Source organism: Macaca thibetana, chromosome 17 (genome assembly GCF_024542745.1).
Source record: "Macaca thibetana thibetana isolate TM-01 chromosome 17, ASM2454274v1, whole genome shotgun sequence".
Classification (NCBI taxonomy): domain Eukaryota; kingdom Metazoa; phylum Chordata; class Mammalia; order Primates; family Cercopithecidae; genus Macaca; species Macaca thibetana.
In genome coordinates, this window is record NC_065594.1 from 191,041 (window position 1) to 210,912 (window position 19,872).

At 47.9% G+C, this 19,872-nt stretch overlaps 4 protein-coding genes across 27 annotated transcripts in view; 2 read left to right on the plus strand and 2 right to left on the minus strand.

Annotated features, from left to right (window-relative positions):
- Positions 1-19,872, minus strand: part of MRPL57 (mitochondrial ribosomal protein L57) — a 407,990-nt gene that overhangs the window by 97,533 nt on the left and 290,585 nt on the right. The window lies entirely within an intron of this gene.
- Positions 1-19,872, minus strand: part of SAP18 (Sin3A associated protein 18) — a 556,924-nt gene that overhangs the window by 64,869 nt on the left and 472,183 nt on the right. The window contains exon 1 of one of the 23 annotated variants that reach the window (XM_050766781.1): positions 14,774-14,778. The exons of the other annotated variants lie outside the window; for them this stretch is intronic. The gene's annotated coding sequence lies outside the window, so the exon portion shown is untranslated. Of the gene's footprint in view, positions 1-14,773; positions 14,779-19,872 lie in introns of those variants that run through there. 23 annotated transcript variants of the gene reach the window in all.
- Positions 1-19,872, plus strand: part of EEF1AKMT1 (EEF1A lysine methyltransferase 1) — a 351,602-nt gene that overhangs the window by 15,358 nt on the left and 316,372 nt on the right. The window lies entirely within an intron of this gene.
- Positions 1,101-19,872, plus strand: part of LATS2 (large tumor suppressor kinase 2) — a 95,667-nt gene continuing 76,895 nt past the window's right edge. Inside the window, 2 exon segments of the mRNA XM_050766732.1 lie at positions 1,101-1,380; positions 17,691-18,237. Coding sequence (XP_050622689.1) covers positions 17,896-18,237 — 342 coding nt within the window. The 5' untranslated portion in view covers positions 1,101-1,380; positions 17,691-17,895.

Below are 19,872 nucleotides of genomic sequence, written 5' to 3' on the forward strand. Positions count from 1 at the left end.
CTTTATTACTGTTTCCCATGAGAGTAAAATTTAAAAATTTCACAAGAGTTTGTCAATTAAAGAGGAAATTGAGTTGACTTTAAAAACTATATTGACCCTCAGCATCACTTGCCACAGATGTAGGTGGTAAGAAGTAGGATGTTAGGAGAGCCAGAAGTAGATTGAGTATTTGGCTTCCAGTCTATTATTTCTACTCTGAATCTTTGCACAATCCCTGCTTCTGTCCCTGTACCAGATCCAAAGTCCTCAAATGGATACTGGAGCTGTTCAAAACTCACGACCTCACTTGCTAGTATATATAGTACTACACTATTTCCTACACCAGAAAACACTTATCAGAAACAAAATATACACGGGGAGGGGAGGTTGATTACATTAAATCAGATTAAATTTGGGTGTGCATCAGACGTTCTTTTTTGTTTTTTGAGACGGAGTTTCGCTCGTTGCCCAGGCTGGAGTGCAGTGATGAGATCTCAGCTCACTGCAACCTCTGCCTCCTGGGTTCCAGCGATTCTCCTGCCTCAGTCTCCCGAAGAGCTGGGATTATAGGCATGCGCCACCACGCCTGGCTAATTTTGTATTTTTAGTAGAGACGGGGTTTCTCCATGTTGGTCAGGCTGGTCTCGAACTCCCGACCTCAGGTGATCCGCCCGCCTAAACCTCTCCAAGTGCTGGGATTACAGGCGCGAGCCACCGCTCCTGGCAGACGTTCTTCTTAATTGTTTGATTCCACTGTCCCAATAGCCGTCTGTCCTTTCCTGCCCCTATTTTTACTGTCCCGCCCCTAGTTGGTAACTTGGTGGATCCTTCAGGCCTGCTTTTTTTTCCCCCCACCAAGACTGGTATGAGATACTTAAGAATAGTGACTTTAACAACAGTTACCAACTTTTAATACAAGTGCAGTCGAGAGGGCAAATACTCAAGTTTGGGGGCGGCTAGCAGAGAATCAAATAGGTCCGAGAGGCCCCGGCGAGCTACCGCAGGCCAGCAGGGAGGCCGCGGGCAGGTGGCGGTCGAGGCCGGAGGCAGGAAGCGCGGCCGGGCGGGGCTGGGCGGAGCGGCCGCGGAGGAGCAGGGGCCGCAGGCGCCCCGCCCGGGCTGGTATGCGGCCGAGAGTGACGCGGGAGGCGGGGTCACGTGACGCCCGTGGAATGCCAACAATGTAGCGAATGTCCCACTTGGGTCTGCGCTTTGGAACCGCGGCGTGAGCGCCCCGGGAAGATGGAGCAGTCGCCGTCCACGCCACCGCCGCCGCCCGGGGCTCCCCCGTCCCTGCGGGGCCAGCAGCAGCTCCAGCCACCAGTGCCCGGTCTCCCGGCGCGCGAGGCCCGGGAGCCGCGGGCCAGGACGCCCCCGAGGGTGTAGACCGCGCCCCTGGAGGTGAGGGGGCTGGGGGCTGGGGTCGGGGCGGCCGCCGGGAGGGTGGCGAGAGTTTCCGCGAGGCGGTCGAGCCCTGCGGCTCCGCGCACCCACCACGGGGCCGAGGATCCGGGAAGGGCGCCCGGCGGGGCGGCCGAGGAAGTTTGTCCGGACGGAGCCCTGCGCCCTGCCCCCACGGTCCGCGCCCGCCCGGAGCCGCCCCCGCCCGGCGGCGCGTCGTCCAGGCCGTGCGGAGCCCGCGGAGCCGGTTCCGGAGGAGCCGGGGAAGTTGGAGGCCGGCGTCGGGCGGGGGCAGCGGGGCTGCGCCGCTTTGTTGTGCGGCGGCGGGGGCGGCCGGGATCACGGCGGGGCAGGGGCGGTGCGGGCCGGGGGCGGTGTCCCAGATCCGAAAGGCCGTAGCGCCGGGCGCGCCTCTGCTTCCGCTGTCCCCGGGGGCTCGGCTTTCCACTAGACGCCCGGCCGGGCGCCCTTGACAGCCTCGGGACCCCCGCGTCCGGCCGCGCAGCGGTCCCACGGAGCCGGGGCCGTCCTCTCGGCCGCGCCATCGTCCCACGGGCCAATCAGTCGTTCGGAGCCCGCCCCGTTCGCCCCCGCCGGCCGCCCCGTCGTCCCGCGAGCCGACAGACCCACGGCTGTGCGGCAGCCGAGGCCGCGCCGCCCCTCAGCCCCCGTGGCTGCGCCGCCTCAGCCCCGGCCACACGTTCCCAACCCCGTTCCTCGCGGCCGCGCCGCCAGCCCGCGGGCCAGTCAGCCCCTCGGAGACCTCCGGACCTTGGGGGCGCCGTTCCTCTCGGCCGCGGGCGGCCAGGCCCTGCTCGGCGTCTCCCGGCCGGCTGCCGCGCCGACTCTGCGAGTTTGCTCACGGTCTTGGCGGGACGCGGCCCGAGCCGCGGGAGCGCTTTCGTGGCCACGCGAGCGGCGGCCGTTGCATAACACGCCGTTCCCGTGCCCTAGTTTAGCGACGTGTCGGGGGCTTGGCTTTCTCCTCTGATGCAAGCTCACCTGCGCTTAGCTCGCAGCCGGACTCCGGAGATGGGGATTCTGACATCGTTCACATCTTGCCATCGCTGCCCAACTCCAGAAGTTCTGGGGAGCTTTCCCTCGGGCATGGAGTGCGGCCTGGAGCAAACCCGTTTGTAAAGTCCGAGTTTCCAGTGTCCCCAGGGGTGGGAGCGGGGGGCGAGGCGAGGAATGGACCCTAAAGAAAGTAAAACCCACCCGACCGGGGCGCCAAGCAGCCGGTAGCAGGGTCCCCAGTGAGCTCGGCGGCTGGCGGCTGTTCTGAGGCCTTTGGATGAGAAATGCTATTTTGCGAGGATAACTATGAAAGAACTTAACTTTCAGATTTTGTTGACAAAAATTTTGTTGTTGTTGTTTTGAGACAGGATCTCGCTCTGCCTCCCAGGCTGGAGGGCAGTGGCGCGATCTCAGCTCACTGCAGCCTTCGTCTCCCAGGTTCAAGCGATTCTCCTGCCTCAGCCTCCCAAGTAGCTGGGACTACAGGCGCCGCCGCCAGCCCAGATAATTTTGTACTTTTAGTAGAGACGTGTTTCGCCGTGTTGGCCAGGCTGGCCCTCGAACTCCTGACCTCAGGTGATCCACCTGCCTCGTTCTCCCAGTGTTGGGATTACAGGCGTGAGCCACCCGCGCCCCACCTGACAAGAATTTTGAACAAGAACTTTCACATTTTCACGCTTCTCTAGGATGGATATGAGTGTTTTGTTGTTGTTGTTTTTTGTTTTTGTTTTTGAGACGGAGTCTCGCTCTGTCGCCCAGGCTGGAGTGAGTGGTGCGACCTCAGCTCACTGCAAGCTCCGCCTCCCGGGTTCCCGCCATTCTCCTGCCTCAGCCTCCCGAGGAGCTGGGACCACAGGCGCCGCCACCTCGCCCGGCTAGTTTTTTGTATTTTTAGTAGAGTCGGGGTTTCACCGTGTGAGCCAGGATGGTCTCGATCTCCTGACCTCGTGATCCGCCAACCTCTCAAAATGCTGGGATTATAGGCGAGAGCCACCGCGCCCGGCCAAGAGTGTTTTTAATGTAATAGCATTAAAAAAATTATTTCACCGCCGGGCGCGGTGGCTCAAGCCTGTAATCCCAGTACTTTGGGAGGCCGAGACGGGCGGATCATGAGGTCAGGAGATCGAGACCATCCTGGCTAACACAGTGAAACCCCGTCTCTACTAAAAAATACAAAAAACTAGCCGGGCGAGGTGGCGGCGCCTGTAGTCCCAGCTACTTGGGAGGCTGAGGCAGGAGAATGGCGTGAACCCGGGAGGCGGAGCTTGCAGTGAGCCGAGATCGCGCCACTGCACTCCAGCCTGGGCGACAGAGCAAGACTCCGTCTCCAAAAAAAAAAAAAAAAAAAAAAAATTATTTCACCTTAACTACTAAGCCATAGAGTATACGTTTGGCCGGTAAATAATTCAGATTAATAGCTGAACAGCTCTTTTCACAAAGTATTCCACAAATATGTACACTTTTAGAGGAAAGTTTGCCCATATTTTAATAACAAATATACTGAAATTTGAATGCGAAATCACAAAATGTGTGTGATCTTACACAACTGTTCTGCTTAAAATTTTAACTTAGAAGATGAGGGGCCTTCCCTTAATCATGGAAAAAGTAACTCATGGCTGATTATTGGGAAATTTGTACTAAATCTTGTATATTTTTGGTAAGCTGCTTTGTATGTTTTAAGTTTTTTTTTTTCTGAAATAACCGTTGTAATAAGGTAGTAACAGAAAAAAAATTCCAAAATGAGAATGTATAAACTGTTTATGACGTCTATTTAATTGTAATTAGCAAGATGTGTTATTCAGTGTCTTACAAAATTTTGTCTCATGCAGGTATAGAAGGCACTGAATGTAATAATAATAATAGAATAATGAATATACCGGCATTCCTTTGAAAATAAGTTGGTGAGCATTTAATAACTTTCCAAATCTCAGGCAGGCAGTTTAAGGTATCTGAGCAGAGGCTATCCTGTCTTGCAAAATTACCAAGGTGAATTACTAGAATCAATGAATTATAGAACTGGAAGGGATTCTTCTGGCTTCTTCATCGAGTTTGAAATAGTTTACATACTGTAAATTGGAGCCGTACATGTTCCTTAGCAAATCACAGGGTTGGTGGGAGGCGCTTTCTTTTGGTGGGAGGGGAATGCTTTTACAATAAGATTCCTTGTTGTTTTAAATGCTGTGTTGTAAATAGCCAGCCCTGGGCTCCTAAACTCCACCGAGGGGCGGGGTAGGATGGGAGTTGAAGCTGATAAATTGACCATAAACAGAGGAAGGATTTTGGGAAGCTGGGTTTAGGGGAGAGGTGTTCTTTGTATTGGAAAAACCATACCAACACCAGTTTTGAAAAGCTGCTTTTATATTTTTTTAAAATCATGTGAAACTTCTAAACAGTATTTCTTACTGACTTTTTAAAAACGGCGTGAAGAAATACAGAAGATAAATTCAAATGCATTGACTCTGTCTTGACTAACTCTGTTCTAAAAAGTACCGAAATATTCTGATGAACAGAAAGACGGGTAAGGCTTGATTGAAGTGACTGACCTCTAGCTCTAAACATTCTCTGAATCTTCTTTTAAATAGTCTATTGCTTAGTAATTCCTCTAGAAGGAATTGGCCTTCAAATTACACAAGTCCGGGGCATTGTTCCCATTGTACACTAGGTCACTGCTGCTCTCTGTAATGGGCTTTATTACGTAGAGTGCCCTGTGATGGCCCCAGTGTGAGGGCAGCCCTGCTTGGGCTATTCGTTTCACTGTTAGTCAGCTGTTCGCTCAGTATTTTTAAGGCTGATGTTATGTGGTTATTAGTTATATTTTGAAAGTATGAAGAAAGCAAGGTAATATTGGAAATAAAGACATTGGTTATGATGTTAAAATTAGAATGGAAATTTGGCATTGTTTAATGTTTGCCATTCACCCTGGGAAGACTTTGTTAGTTATCATCTAGACCATGTCAAGTTAATTGTGACAAGTGTTTTAAGTTAATTCACAAATCCTTTTTGTTTGTGTGACAATATGTGACATACATGGGAATTTTTCTGGGAGGAAAATGAAAAAATCCCGTATTTTGTAGCCATGGTTTGTATTTCTTATTAACAGTGATTGTTAGAATCTTGTGGCGTAGTTTAGATCCTAGAGACCCTTGATCAGTTAGGATGGTAAGGATCTTAAGAATGTAAGCTGGATTTTGAAAGGAGTGGGCCTCTGGAATAGTGAGCCTGGCTGCCTCTAGGCAGTTATCTTGAGCAGGAATGCTAAGGGCCAACATGGTTCATTACTAGTTAACTCCATTCTTCCTCGGGAGTCTCACTCCTATTTTCTCATTAAATGTACCGGCACGACACCTGCCCCCTCCCCAACATTTTTTGGCTCTTGTGTTCATCTTTCTCTCCCACATTTGAACCTTTTCATGGGAAGTTCCATCCTCCAAGAATAGCTTCACACTTTCTCCATCACATCCTAGCCCTTCAGCCTTTCTGATTTTGGTGAAATATCCCTTTCTGTAAGATACCTTCTCCAAAGAATCTCAACACCTTCCTGAAGAATTGTGCCCCTCCATGGAAGTAGGCAGGGATTCTTTGGGCAGTCACAGTATTTATTACTTAAGTCCATAGCCGTGATTTTCAAATGGGAGGGGTGTTCTAACTCCCTAGCTGGAGCATATCCAAAACTTGGAGGGGGACAGAGGAGGCAAGGCTTTCTTAACGATTGAGAACCCCTGCTGGGCTATGAACTTGAATGTAAGATGGCCCATCCTGTTGGGTCGCTTGCTATTAGGAATGCTGCAAAGAACTAATAATGTATCTGCAACTTGGTCACTCCGTTGAGATAGCTTCAGTACAGACTTATATAGCTCAGTTTTTTTATGCCATTTGTATTTGCATAATGAATATCATAAAAATATCATGTACAAAGCTGTCTAATAGAGAATGTGATGGTGTCTTTTTCCCCTAGACTGTAAGCTTATGTAGAAGTGAGACCCTGGCTGGGCATGGTGGCTCATGCCCGTAATTCCAGCACTTTGGGAGGCCGAGCCAGGTGGATCGCTTGAGTCCAGGAATTCTAGATGAGCTTGGGCAACATGGCGAAACCCCATCTCATGGTAAAACTTCCCCTCAGATCTTGTCACTGCACTCCAGCCTGGGCAACCAGAGTAAGACCCTGCCCCCACTGCCCCTCCAAAAAAAAATAGACCCTATTCTACCTGGGTGAGACCTCATAGTGTCCAGCACAATGCTCAGGGCACATATGGCAATGCCAAACCCTCTGAGGCCTTGTGATGACGCTGCTATTGGAGAGTGGGAATTCTTCTAAAGTGTGTTTTCCTAGATCCCCAAAGGAATGCAATCACTGCCTTCTTCAAAGACCCTCATTATGAGAGGTAGCCCTTGGCCTGTGGCTTCCTGGCCTGGACAGTGCTGGAGTGGTACATCCACATAGTGGTTTATGATTCTGACATTTAGCATCTGGCTGGAGGCCTGGCCCGTCTGCCTGATTTAGTTTCAGCTTTGCTAGTTAATTATAGTAGGGATATGATTTAAATAATAGCTGGAATTTTAGGTCCAAGAAATCCTGCTTCAGAAAATGCCAACGTGTGTCATTAGTGCCGGTCCCATGAGGCGTTGGTTTGGTTGGTTCCTTGGTTGGTGCTTGATGTGTGTTTGGCAGCCAGTGTGGGTTTGTGAAGCACTAGGATAAATTAGAATAAAAATTCTTGAACATCTGATAGCGTTTTCCAGGATTGGATTGCGGGTTGGAATTGAGTTTGGAAGGACCAAATTAAAGGCATGCTTAAAATTTTGCTCTCACATTGTTTACACAGGTCACCTATATTAAGCATGGGATTTAGTAGTTATCTCAGCTTTGGATTTAGAGAATGAGGTGTTTTTGTTTTGTGAGTTGTTACAGTTTTAAAATTCGTGTTTGTGGTTTCTTATTTAAAGTATGTTTAAATCAATTGGTGATGCCAAAGAAATTTCCAAAGGTAGATTTACTTTGCTTGATATCCCCATTTTTTAAAGTCCACATCCATGAGGATCATATTTATAAAACTCTTGGTGAAAGAAAAATTTCCCATATGTAAAGTCTCATTAAAATGGTATAGTAGTATGTCAGAGTTGTTCATTTCCAGCTGCAGTCTTGACTGATGAGTATTCTCATGAAAATTCTTTCAAAAGTTCATAATTTGGTCATGAAATCAACTGTCTTCAAACTAAAGCTTAAAATACACAGTCTCAAGCTGAAAAAAATACTTTCATTCTTTATGAAACTGAAGGAAAGTTTCATCGTTTCTAAAGTACTGAGGCAAGAACACAGTTTATCCGTAGGTACTATTTTGCGTGTTCACTGAAGACAAGGACAGCCCCTGTGGTATTCCTGGACTAGTGCCTCACTGTGGTGGGAGATGGAGAAAAAATCAGAACAGGGTGTGGGGCCCTCCCCCTACCTCCGTACCAAACAAAACCAGGTGGTAGGTTTAGGGATGTCACTGAATAATCCTCTCAACCTTTTTGTATGATTGAAATTTTTCATAAGCAGATGTTGAGGGGGGAATGGAAAAGGAAAGAAAAACCAGGACTCCTGATCTGGCTTCTGTTTAAGGACACAGCCACTTAGTATTTCTTAGCTCAGGTATAAATAGACATCGACATAGAAGTGTCCAGACTTGACCACCCTGGTTGATTTTATTATTTGAATGTTTGGGGCACCCACAGATGCTTAACACCCCAAGTGTCTCTAGGAGCGCAGCTCTGCTGTGAGTCAGTGTCTGTGTGGTGGAGGGCCAGTGGGGTGGGGAGGTGCAGCTGCCCTGGGGTTTGGACTTCGTGTGGAGACTTTGCCCTGCTATGTCCTACCCAGTCCCTAGGTCCAGTCTTCTCATTGTGTAGCTATGTTTATTTATTTATTTGTTTGTTTGTTTTTGAGATGGAGACCCGCTCTGTTGCCCAGGCTGGAGTGCAGTGGAATGACCTTGGCTCACTGCAACCCCCGCCTCCGCGGTTCGAGCGATTTCCAGCTAAGTTTTGCATTTTTAGTAGAGGGGGATTTTGCCATGTTGGGCAGGCTGGTCTTGAACTCCTGACCTCAAGTGATCTGCCTGTCTCCGGGTCCCAAAGTGCTAGGATTATAGGCGTGAGCCACTATGCCCAGCCATGTAGCTATGTTTAAAAAGGGAGCTGTTGTTCAAACGAGTTTGCTAAACAGGAGTAGTTAGGAGACTTTTTTCCCCATTTTTAAAATTGAGGAAAAATATACATACTATTTATCCTTTTAACCATTCATAAGTATACAGTTTAGTTAAGTGGCATTAAATGCATCATTACTGCAAACATCACCACTGTCTATATATAAGACTTTTTCATCATCCCAAACAAAAACTGTACCCCTTAAATAAAAATTCCCTGTTCACCTTGCTTCTGGTAATCTCTCTTCTTTCTGTCTCTATGAATTTGCATACTGGAGGTAACTCACATAACTGGAATCATACAATATTTCCTTTTTGTGTTTGGCATATTTCACTTAGCAAAATGTTCTTGAAGTTCATCTTTATTGTTGCATATGACAGGATTTCCTTCCTTTTTATAGCTGAATAATATACCATAGTCCTGCGACTTTTGTTCTATGAAGCTCCCTCGGGCACATTTCATTTAGACCTGCATGTTAAACTTCAGAGAAGGCACTGCTGTTGATTGAGGCTTCGTTCTCCTCATCACCTTAGACCTTTGGGGTGACACTGGCAGGCTTTGTCCTCATTGTGGAACTGAGGATGCAGACTCGGTGCGAAGTGACTGCCTGTGTCTTTCAACAGATGTTGCATGGGCCTGTGTGCACATGCCCAGGAGTAGATGGGGGTAAACCAAACAGGATGCTCCTGCCCTCATGGTGCTATCAGTTTCTTCAAGAGGAAGACACCAGCCAGTGATGGTGCTGTGGGAAGGGCTGGGAGTGAACATGTGTGGGCCCTTAGATTGGGGAGGTCAGGAAGGTCCTTCTGCGGGAGGGTCCTAGGCTGAGGTTCTAGGAGTAGGAGTGAGCCAGGCAGGTGGGGTTGGGTTGGGCTTTGCTTTGCTTTGCTTTGCTTTTTTTTTTTTTGGAGGCAGAGTCTCACTCTGTTGCCAGACTGGAGTGCAGTGGCATGATCTCGGCTCACTGCATTCTCCGCCTCCTGGGTTCAAGCAATTCTCCTGACTCAGCCTCCTGAGTAGCTGGGACTACAGTCGTGTGCCACCACGCCCAGCTAATTTTTGTATATTTAGTAGAGACGGGGTTTCACCATGTTGGCCAGGATTGTCTCCATCTCCTGACCTTGTGATCTGCCCGCCTCAGCCTCCCAAAGTGCTGGGATTACAGGCATGAGCCATCGTGCCTGGCTCAGGGTTAGAGTTTTCTAGTTGAGAGAAAGGTTTTGCAAGGTGGGGAGGACAGGATGCATTGGTGCGTTTGACATGCACAGGATCACAGAGTCAACCCAGACCTGGCGTTTGAGCTGCGGTCAGCATCTTGAGGCTCAGACGCTACTCAGAACTGAGCAACCTGGCGCCTGGCTGCAGGCACATTTCGGAGAGGAATGACTTAAGCTTTTCTTCTCTGTGCTTTTCTATCTTTAGAGTTAAAAGAAAGCTACTTTAACTTTCTTTTTTTTTTTTTAGCCAACGCAGACATTATTGAACTGACCTCTATTTACTGCTTCACATTAATTTTCATGTAATTTTATTTTCTTAAGTACAAGCAACTCATTAAATTAAAAAATGTTCAGTTTAACACTGTCTCTATTTTTCCAGTATGTAGACAGACAGACACACACACTCTCTCTCTCTCTCAGTCCTTCATTAAAACAATGACTGATAATTTTTGTCTTAAAAGGAAGAGTTATCACCCCCTGATCTACATTCTATGTTCTATATTCTTGCCTTATTTTCCTCTTCCCCTGCTCCTTTAACTTTCTAAGCATCATTCTCAAACACTGATTTAAAGAGGAGTCACTTGGCTGGGCGCGGTAGCCTGCGCCTGTTATCCCAGCACTTTGGGAGGCTGAACCAGGTGGATCACTTGAGATTAGGAGTTCGAGACCAGCCTGGGCAACAGGGTGAAACCTCGTCTCTGCTAAAAATACAAACATTAACCGGGTGTGGTGGTGCACGGCTGTAATCTCAGTTACTCAGATGGCTGAGGCACAAGAATCGCTTGAACCTGGGAGGTGGAGGTTGCAATGAGCTGAGATTGAGCCACTGCACTCCAGTCTAGGCGACAGAGTGAGACTCTCTCAAAAAAATAAATTAAAATATAAAAAGGAGTCACTTGGAGCAAGCATGGAATACCTGTTTCTGTGTTCAGTTTGGTAATTTTTCCGTGCTCTTAGCTCCTGGCCTTATTAAACCTTTTTTGTCTAACTTACCATAAATCCTTAATTAGTAATGGTGATAATTGATCAGCGTGTCATGCATTACAGATTGAGCCTGCTGTCACGCACAGCACACTGTGATCCTCAGGGCAAGCCTGTCAGGTAGACAGTAGCGGGTGTTAGACCCTTGGTACCGTGCTGGAGCTTGAAACTCAGCAAGGTTAAGTGACAGGCTCAGACCACACCATCAGTGCCAGAGCTGGGGAAGGACCTGGGCCTCCCACCTCCAGCCACTTCTTTAACACTGCACACCCAGTTCTTAGTGAGCTTCCCCACCCTGTGCTTTTTAAACAGGGTGTCGCTCTGACTCCCAGGCTGGAGTGCAATAGTGCGACCTTGACTCATTGCAGCCTCTACCTCCTGGGTTTAAGTGATTCTCCCATCTCAACTTCCTGAGGAGCTGGGACCGTAGGTGTGCCTCTACACTGGCTAATTATTTAATTACTTTTAGAAACGCCATCTCCCTGTGTTGCCCAGGTTGGTCTCCAGTTCCTTGGCTCAAGCAGTCCTCCCGCCTTGGCCTCCCAAAGTGCTAGGATTACATGTGTGAGCCACTGAACCCAGCCTGCCCTGTGCTTTTTCACCTTTGGTCACTGCCCTCCTCCTCCACCACTGATGCTGCTCTCCTGGTGGGCCGCATTGTCCAGACAGGTGAGGTTTCCTGGCTCAGAGAATGGCACCACCACTGGCCCCAGTTTTCAAACCAGCAACTTGGGCTCGTCTTTCATATCAGTCCTTTCCAGTGAGCATCACTTACTCCTGTGAGTTCTACCTCTTAGTGCTATTGAATGCACCCACTTTTCTTTCTTTCTTTTTTTTTTTTTTTTATTTGAGAAGGAGTCTCGCTCTGTCACCCAGGCTGGAGTGCAGTGGTGCAATCTTGGCTCACTGCAAGCTCCGCCTCCCAGGTTCACACTATTCTCCTGCCTCAGCCTCCCAAGTAGCTGGGGCTACAGGCACCCACCACCAAGCCCCGCTAATTTTTTGTATTTTTAGTAGAGACAGGGTTTCACCGTGTTAGCCAGGATGGTCTCGATCTCCTGACCTCGTGATCTGCCCACCTCGGCCTCCCAAAGTGCTGGGATTACAGGCGTGAGCCACCGCACCCGGCCAAATGCACCCACTTTTCTCTGTCCTGTAACTACTCTCTGTTTCAGATCCCCATAATTCTTTGGGCAAACTTCCATTATGACACATGGTATAGCGTATTTATATAATTGATTTTCTCCTGCCTTCTCATCTTGAGCTATGAGCTCCTTAAAGTCAGAGGCGAATCAGTCTTTCTGCATCCTCAGGACCAAGTAACAGGAACACCTTGTGTGGGTGTTCAGCTGGTGCACTGCTCAAGGGCCCTACATATAAGAGGGCTTGTCTCATGTCACATGTATACAGATTTATATGAGGGCATGTGCAATCTACTTGGAGACTTTTAGCCACTCACAGAAGACCTGGGTGATAGTAGAGACTCACCTCCCTGACACAGCATATGTGTCACACATCTTCTAGAGCGCACACATGATCACCCTTGTACTAAGACTGTTTCTTTCTCTCCTATGCCTCAGGGGTCCTGTTCCCGCCCCCCATTTGACTCAGCCTTTTCCCGCCCCCCTCATGTGGCTGTGGTATCAAGGCGTGTCTATGCGTGGGCCAGGGCCTCTGCCCACCAGGCTCCGGAAAGCTCCCCAGGGAAAATTGTTGGTACTGTACAATAATATAGTAACAAAAAGCTTCTTGGGGAAGGGGTGCCTTTTTACAGTCTCTTCAGGGGCTCTGCCAGTCACTCTTCAGCAAGTATTTTTACTGGGAAGTATTTGGCACGGCGGTGGAAGCAAGGCCTTGAGCTGGGCACCCATGCTGCAGCTCCTCACAGCTCTGGGCCTGGAGCCATGGCAGCCTGAGTGGCAGCGGCGCCATTTATAATAGCCCAGACCAGGAGCACCCTAAACGTCCATTAGGTAGAATGGATGCATAAGTTATGGTGTATTTGTACAAGGGGATATTACTCAGCAGTGACAACTGACAGGCTTCTGCTATACACCACGTGTATGAATATGTGTTGAACGAAATGTGCTGAACTGCAGAGTAGAGATTGCATAATTCCTTGGGTATACGGTTCAAAAACTGGTCAGACTAATCCTTGGTGTTAGATGTCACGAAGGTGTCTCCCCTCGAGTGTTCCCCTTGGTCTGTGGGGGCCAGGGCTTGTGGGGTTGTGATGATACACTTCTTGATCTGGACGCTGTTTACAAGAGTGTGTTCTCTTGGTGAACATTTGTTAAAAAATATATGTTGAGCCGGGCGCGGTGGCTCAAGCCTGTAATCCCAGCACTTTGGGAGGCCGAGACGGGCGGATCACGAGGTCGGGAGATCGAGACCATCCTGGCTAACACGGTGAAACCCCGTCTCTACTAAAAAAATACAAAAAACTAGCCGGGCGAGGTGGCGGGCGCCTGTAGTCCCAGCTGCTCGGGAGGCTGAGGCAGGAGAATGGCATAAACCTGGGAGACGGAGCTTGCAGTGAGCTGAGATCCGGCCACTGCACTCCAGCCTGGGTGACAGAGCTAGACTCCGTCTCAAAAAAACAAAAAACAAAAAACAAAAAATATATGTTAAATAAGTGGATTGCCCCTGCCTCCTCCACCCCCAAGAGCCTTACTGTTCCTCCTGGCTTTCAGCAGCTTCCGTTCTATTTATTTGTTTGTTTGTTTCTTTGACAGAGTCGCCCTCTGTCACCCAGACTGGAGTGCAGTGGCGCAATCTCAGCTCACTGCAAACTCCGCCTCCTGGGTTCAAGGGATGCTCCTGCCTCAGCCTCCCGAGTAGCTGGACTACAGGGGTGTGCCGCCACACCTGGCTAATTTTTGTATTTTTTTTTTTTTTGAGACGGAGTCTCGCTCTGTCGCCCAGGCTGGAGTGCAGTGGCTGGATCTCAGCTCACTGCAAGCTCCGCCTCCCAGGTTTACGCCATTCTCCTGCCTCAGCCTCCCGAGTAGCTGGGACCACAGGCGCCGCCACCTCGCCCGGCTAATTTTTTGTGTTTTTAGTAGAGACGGGGTTTCGCCGTGTTAGCCAGGATGGTCTCGATCTCCTGACCTTGTGATCCGCCCATCTCGGCCTCCCAAAGTGCTGGGATTACAGGCTTGAGCCACCGCGCCCGGCCTCTTTTTGTATTTTTTAGCAGAGACGGGGTTTCACCGTGTTAGCCAGGATGGTCTCGATCTCCTGACCTCGTGATCCGCCCGTCTCGGCCTCCCAAAGTGCTGGGATTACAGGCTTGAGCCACCGCGCCCGGCCGCTTCCCTTCTTTAGAGCAGATTTCAGAGAGAGCTTTCCAGCCTCAGAGTCAACCAGGACCTCCTTCAGCCACCCCCAGCTCCCTTCTGTCTGCTCGTGTGATGGGAGAGAGGACATCCCTGCATCCTGGCTTTAACATGGAACTTTCTCATGGTTCTTTTTCTTCAGTCTGGATTGTCTCTTGTGGCTCTTGCCCTTTCATAGCTGAGTGGAAAGCAGCTTGCCCCTTCTGTGCTGTGCTAATATCACTGCTGGTAAAAAGAGACATATCACAGATGGCTGCTCCTCTAAGGAATGTGAGTGAGCCGGGAGGGCCTTCAGCCATCCACTCACCTGGTAGCTCCATTTCATGGCTGAGCAGGCAGGCCATTGGCTGGGCAAATGCCCCATACGCAGATGCCAGCATCCCCTCCCCACCACCCCGCATCTGTGCCTTTCATTCCAGACCTGAAACCCCTTCCCCTTGCTCCCCGGGGCTGCTGCTCCTCACCCAGGAAGTGCTGCACTTGTCCGTTGTAGCCCACCTTCCACTCAGGCCGTGTCACTCGTTAGCTGAACCATAGACAGTGGCTGCCCATCCTCTGCACTGAGTCCAGACTCAACATGGCCGCGAATTGAGCCTCTGGGGACTTCTGTGGTTTCATCCCACAGGCCCCCCCAACCCTTCCCACCTCCCCCTACCCCCCAGTCCTTTGACCTCCTGTATCTCCAGGAAGAGCCTGAACTGCACAGACCTGAACGTGGTAGGTGGAGCCTAAAGGCTTCTTTGCATATGCTGTTCCCTCTAGCTGGATTTCCATTCCTCCTGACACTCAGGTCTAATTATTTCTACCTTAGAGCTCTTTCTTTTTTATTCTCCAGGTGTCTCTCTTTTTTTGAAGCTGTTTATTTGCCTGCTTCACCCCAGCATTCACTTGACAGTAAACTTGCTGAAGCCGAGATTTTGTTTTCATTTATCCTATCAGTGCCTGAGATTCAGTAAGTTTTTTTTGTTTTTGTTTATTTATTTATTTTTTTTGAGACGGAGTTTCGCTCTTGTTGCCCAGGCTGGAGTGCAATGGTGCGATCTCGGCTCACTGCAACCCCTGCCTCCCTGGTTCAAGTGATGCACCTGCCACCATGCCTGGCTAATTTTTTTATTTTTAGTTAGTAGAGACAGGGTTTCACTATATGTGGGCCAGGCTGGTCTCAAACTCCTGACCTCAGGTGATCCGCCCGCCTTGGCCTCCCCAAGTGGCTGGGGTTACAGGCGTGAGCCACTGCGCCCGGCCTTGAGTAGGTATTTAATAAATGTTTGTAGGGTAGATAGAGATTGGATGGGCTAGATGAGTAGATGGCCGAGTGAATGTTCTGGACGTGAAGAAACTCTCCGCATATTGTCAGGCCCTCTCTTGCATTGATCGTTCTTGTGAAGATAGTATGGCTGTGTTTTCTCTATTTTAGTTTTCAAAGAAAGGGAAGAAAACTAAAGATTGGAAACAAAGTGATTTGTGTGAATTCCTATAGGAAAAGAAAGAACTCTTCTGCCTTTTCCTGGCCATACCGAGTCACTCCTAGCATCCTGCATACTGCTTGGCATCACGTTGAGAACCTCTCCGTTTTTGTTGGAATGTGAAGCTATGGTTTTACAAAGTTAGGTATTTCAAAACAGATGCTTAGAGCACAAAGTCACTGAAATGAGTGTGGCTGCAATATGCCCCATTTTACACCAATTAAGCAGAGCTCTAGGCTTCTGGTATGTGGCCAGTACAGGCCCCAGGGGATCTGGGCTGTACCTGGATCTAATAGCTCGATATCTGCACAGTCTTAACACAGTCATTTTAGTGACTTTACCATATTATATTGTGTATTAAAATAGAGATTTCATGTTGAGAAATTTGTTTAGTCTCTCTTTTACCTTCTAAATGGAATCTTCTCACAATTACATTGAGAAAGGGGATAGTTAAAATGCTTACAATCCCCTTCCCATCTAAGCAAGGACTAGTAATTCAAATGTCATCTCTTAGTGTTTGCTATTGCGTATGGTTGTGTGATAGATCTATGTAGATTAACTCTTTGAGCTGCACCTGACACGTAGTAAGGGTGGGTGAATGTTAGCTATCCTTTTTTTTTTTTATCCGCTTGAAAAAGTCTGTGAAGCTGGGTCACGGTTTACAGTTACAAAGTTCCTTACGTAAGCTGAGCATCCAGATCCCTCTGCCCATCCCCGTTTAAAGGGTATTCTTTTTGGATCAGTTGTTCTTCATTTTATTAGAACTCAAAATGATTATCCTTCGAAATCTGCTTATTGAGTTCTATGGAGTAAGGGGATTGGGTGAGGGAAGGGGCAGCCACTAAGGGCTTTGGCACAGTGTGGGGTGCTGGCTCTGCCTTTCCCACCAGCGGGCACCTTGCCTGAGCTAGGGCAGCTGGTTAGATAAACAGTCGCCACGGGGTGAAGAATAGGGAGGGTGTTGTGTGTCCCAAGTACCGCAGGACCTGGTACCCTTGTCATCTGACCCGGTGCTCACCACTGTCCTAAGCATCCGTCCCTATTACATAGCAGGGAGTGTGGGGCTGAGGGAGGCCAAGGGACTGGTCCAGGGTCACGCAGCCTTGTGACAAGAGACCTGTGCTGGCTGCTGAGGTGAACTCAGATCAACTTGGGCTGGATTTTGCTTTCTGAATCAAAGAACAGCAGAGTAGGCCGTGCACTAGGCCTGGAGTAGGTAGAATTTACTCTTGGAAAGTGCCTTTGTGACATCACATTCCGCATAACAAGGCCATTTCCATGCTGAAGTCGTAGTTCTGGACTCATAACTCTTATCCACATGATCATTGGACGTTCGTGTGGCCATAGTGCACTCTGAGAAGTTTCCTACATGCTGTTACCAGTCCCCTTCCATGTCAGTATCAGTTGCTACAAGAAAGAAATTTTAATTTTACTATTTAGGTCCAAATGCTGGTAAGTGGCCACCTTGTAAAAAATCAAGGAAGTAGTTACCTTCAAAGTCTCATGATGTGTGTGTGAAAACTGCAGTTGAAACATTTGCAACATAGGACTCTTTTAACGTGACAGACTTTGGGGTGTCTTTTAGGAAATTGGGAGGGTTTTATAAGGAGAAGTTCAGAAAGTTTTCTAAAAAGATATGGAAGGACCACATCTCATGTGAAGGGAGAGGTTAGTAAAGCCATGGGGTGAAGGACAAGGAGTTGATTGGTTATTAGGAACAAGCCAGAAATCCAAGATCCCATGTAGAACATTTAACTGTAAATACTCCTCAAGCTGTGGGTTTCAAAATAAAATTTTATTATAATGAAATGTTTTAAATGAGCTGTCAGTTGTTGATACTACTGTTCTTGCCCTGAGTTGAATATTTATAGCGATTTACTTTGTTGCAGATTACGTATTACAGTAAACATTTTGGGACAGCCCTAGATGTCATGTGCTTTAACCATGGTTGAACAGTATTTTTGTCATTTCTGAGAGGTGATGCGTTCTTTCTTTTCTTTCCAAGTGGTATATTTCCGCGATCACTGTTCGTTTCTGAAAAATAGCATTAACATTGTGTGAAAACGACAAATGAACATTTCTCTCCCATTTATTTTCTTTTTCAGAGAGTGATGATCTTCAAAATGAAGACTTTGGAAAATTTTAGGTTCTCCATAGGAACTACAAAAATTGAAGGAAAGAACATTTTCAAAAGGAAATTATTTTGAAAGTATGTTTACAACAAACTGATACTATTGACAGTTTTTTTTTAAAAAATAATAAAACACTTTAAGAAGATTGTATTTATGGTAAAAGGAAACTGGACTAACAATGAGGCCAAAGACTTTTCCTGCCACAACTTATTCTGGAAATAGCCGGCAGCGACTGCAGGAGATCCGTGAGGGGTTAAAGCAGCCATCCAAGTCTTCGGCTCAGGGGCTACCCGTGGGCCCAAACAGTGACACTTCCCTGGATGCCAAAGTCCTGGGGAGCAAAGATGCCGCCAGACAGCAGCAGCAGATGAGAGCCACCCCAAAGTTCGGACCTTATCAGAAAGCCTTGAGGGAAATCAGATATTCCTTGTTGCCTTTTGCTAATGAATCAGGCACCTCTGCAGCTGCAGAAGTGAACCGGCAAATGCTACAGGAACTGGTGAACGCAGGATGCGACCAGGTGGGTACAGGCCTCCACAAGGCCGTGTGCAGAGGCAGCTGTGGGACAGCTGGGGCAGTCAGAATGGTCTGGCAACCACTTGAAGGCTTTGAATTGGTTACTACTTATACAAGTGTTTCTAGGTTAAAAATCCAAGGCCCTTTTAACACATAATTGAACTCACAATGGAAGGTTCTCTACCTTCTCTCTCTGAAAGGGTCTTTTGAGCTGCTTTTCCTTTTCAGGCGAGATCCAGAAGTTGCTGAGGTCTCCTGAAATTGTAACGTGTATTTTTCTGTTCCGTTCTTGTGGAGATGAAAAGGGCTTTCATGCTTAGCCCCTTTTTTTTGGTGTTTATTCGGGTTATTCTGAGCTGTCGTGTAAAGAGACTGGCTTCCCTTTTCTTGTTTTGGTTTGTGCATTTTTTTTTTCTTCTAGAAATGGGAGGGTTGAGCAACATGCATTGGGTATTCTCTGACTCAGTTTTCTCCTATTTAAAAAAATAGTGTATGTGCTGTTACAGGGGGTGTAAGTATTAACATGTTCAGGAAATGAGAAAAAACTAGAAAGAAAAAGCTTGAGAAATCGTCAGAATTGTGGCAACACAGTCTCACGTTTTAGTTGTTTAGGATTAAAGGATACATTAGTGGAGGTGGCACCAGTTTGTACGTTAATACACAACTTACAGCAATGAGTGTGGTGACTCACACCTGTAATCCCAGCACTTTGGGAGGCCAGACAAGAAGATCACTTGAGGCCAGGAGTTTGAGACCAGCCTGGACAATATAGCGAGACTCCCTGTCTCTACAAAAAATAAAACGCTGGACGTGGTGGTGTGCACCTGTAGTCCCAACTACTTGGGATACTGAGGCAGGCGGGATCGCTTGAGCCTAGGAGTTTGAGGCTGCGGTGAGCTGTGATAGCCACTGCGCTCCAAGCCTGGTTAACGGAGCGAGACCCTATCTCTATTTAAAACACACAAACACACACACACACACACACACACACACACACACACACACCCCTACACCTCATAGCCATACATTTATGATCTCTTAGCCGTTCATACACCTGAATAAAATCCAAGTTCAGGGACAGGACCATATAAAATGGAACTAGTGTCCAACCAGGTAAAAATGTAATTAGTGAAATGTAACAGGTAAAAACATAATTGCATTATGAAATGATTCATGAAAGCTAGTGCTTTATTACAATCTGTCATCTTAAAAATTATAGTCGCATGAAGCAGAAATAAGCTAAGTATTTTTGGTGCCTTGGAAGAGTAGTAAGATTTCATGCTCAAAGCATGTTAGAATGGCCCAAGCACTGCTGGTTTCTTAGAAATAACCTAATTACATACTCCTGGCGTTGCAGTCGTAGGAAAAGGCTAACAGTGTTATTTGTTATTTCCAAAACCAATCTCCATCCTCTTGTAGTTTATTACCGTAGACCTTACATTTCTCAGAGGAGATGTTTGTGAAATGAATCCTGCTGTTTTGTAGGGGGCTTCCTCGATACTTTGGGCCATACTGGGATTAACTTGTATATAGTGAGCGTTGTTACGTTGAGCTGCTTTGATAAAGCACAGGGTTGTGAGTAATGTGGTGCAGAGTGTTTCAGCAGTGAAGCTGACAGCAAAGCCACAGCCATTCTCAT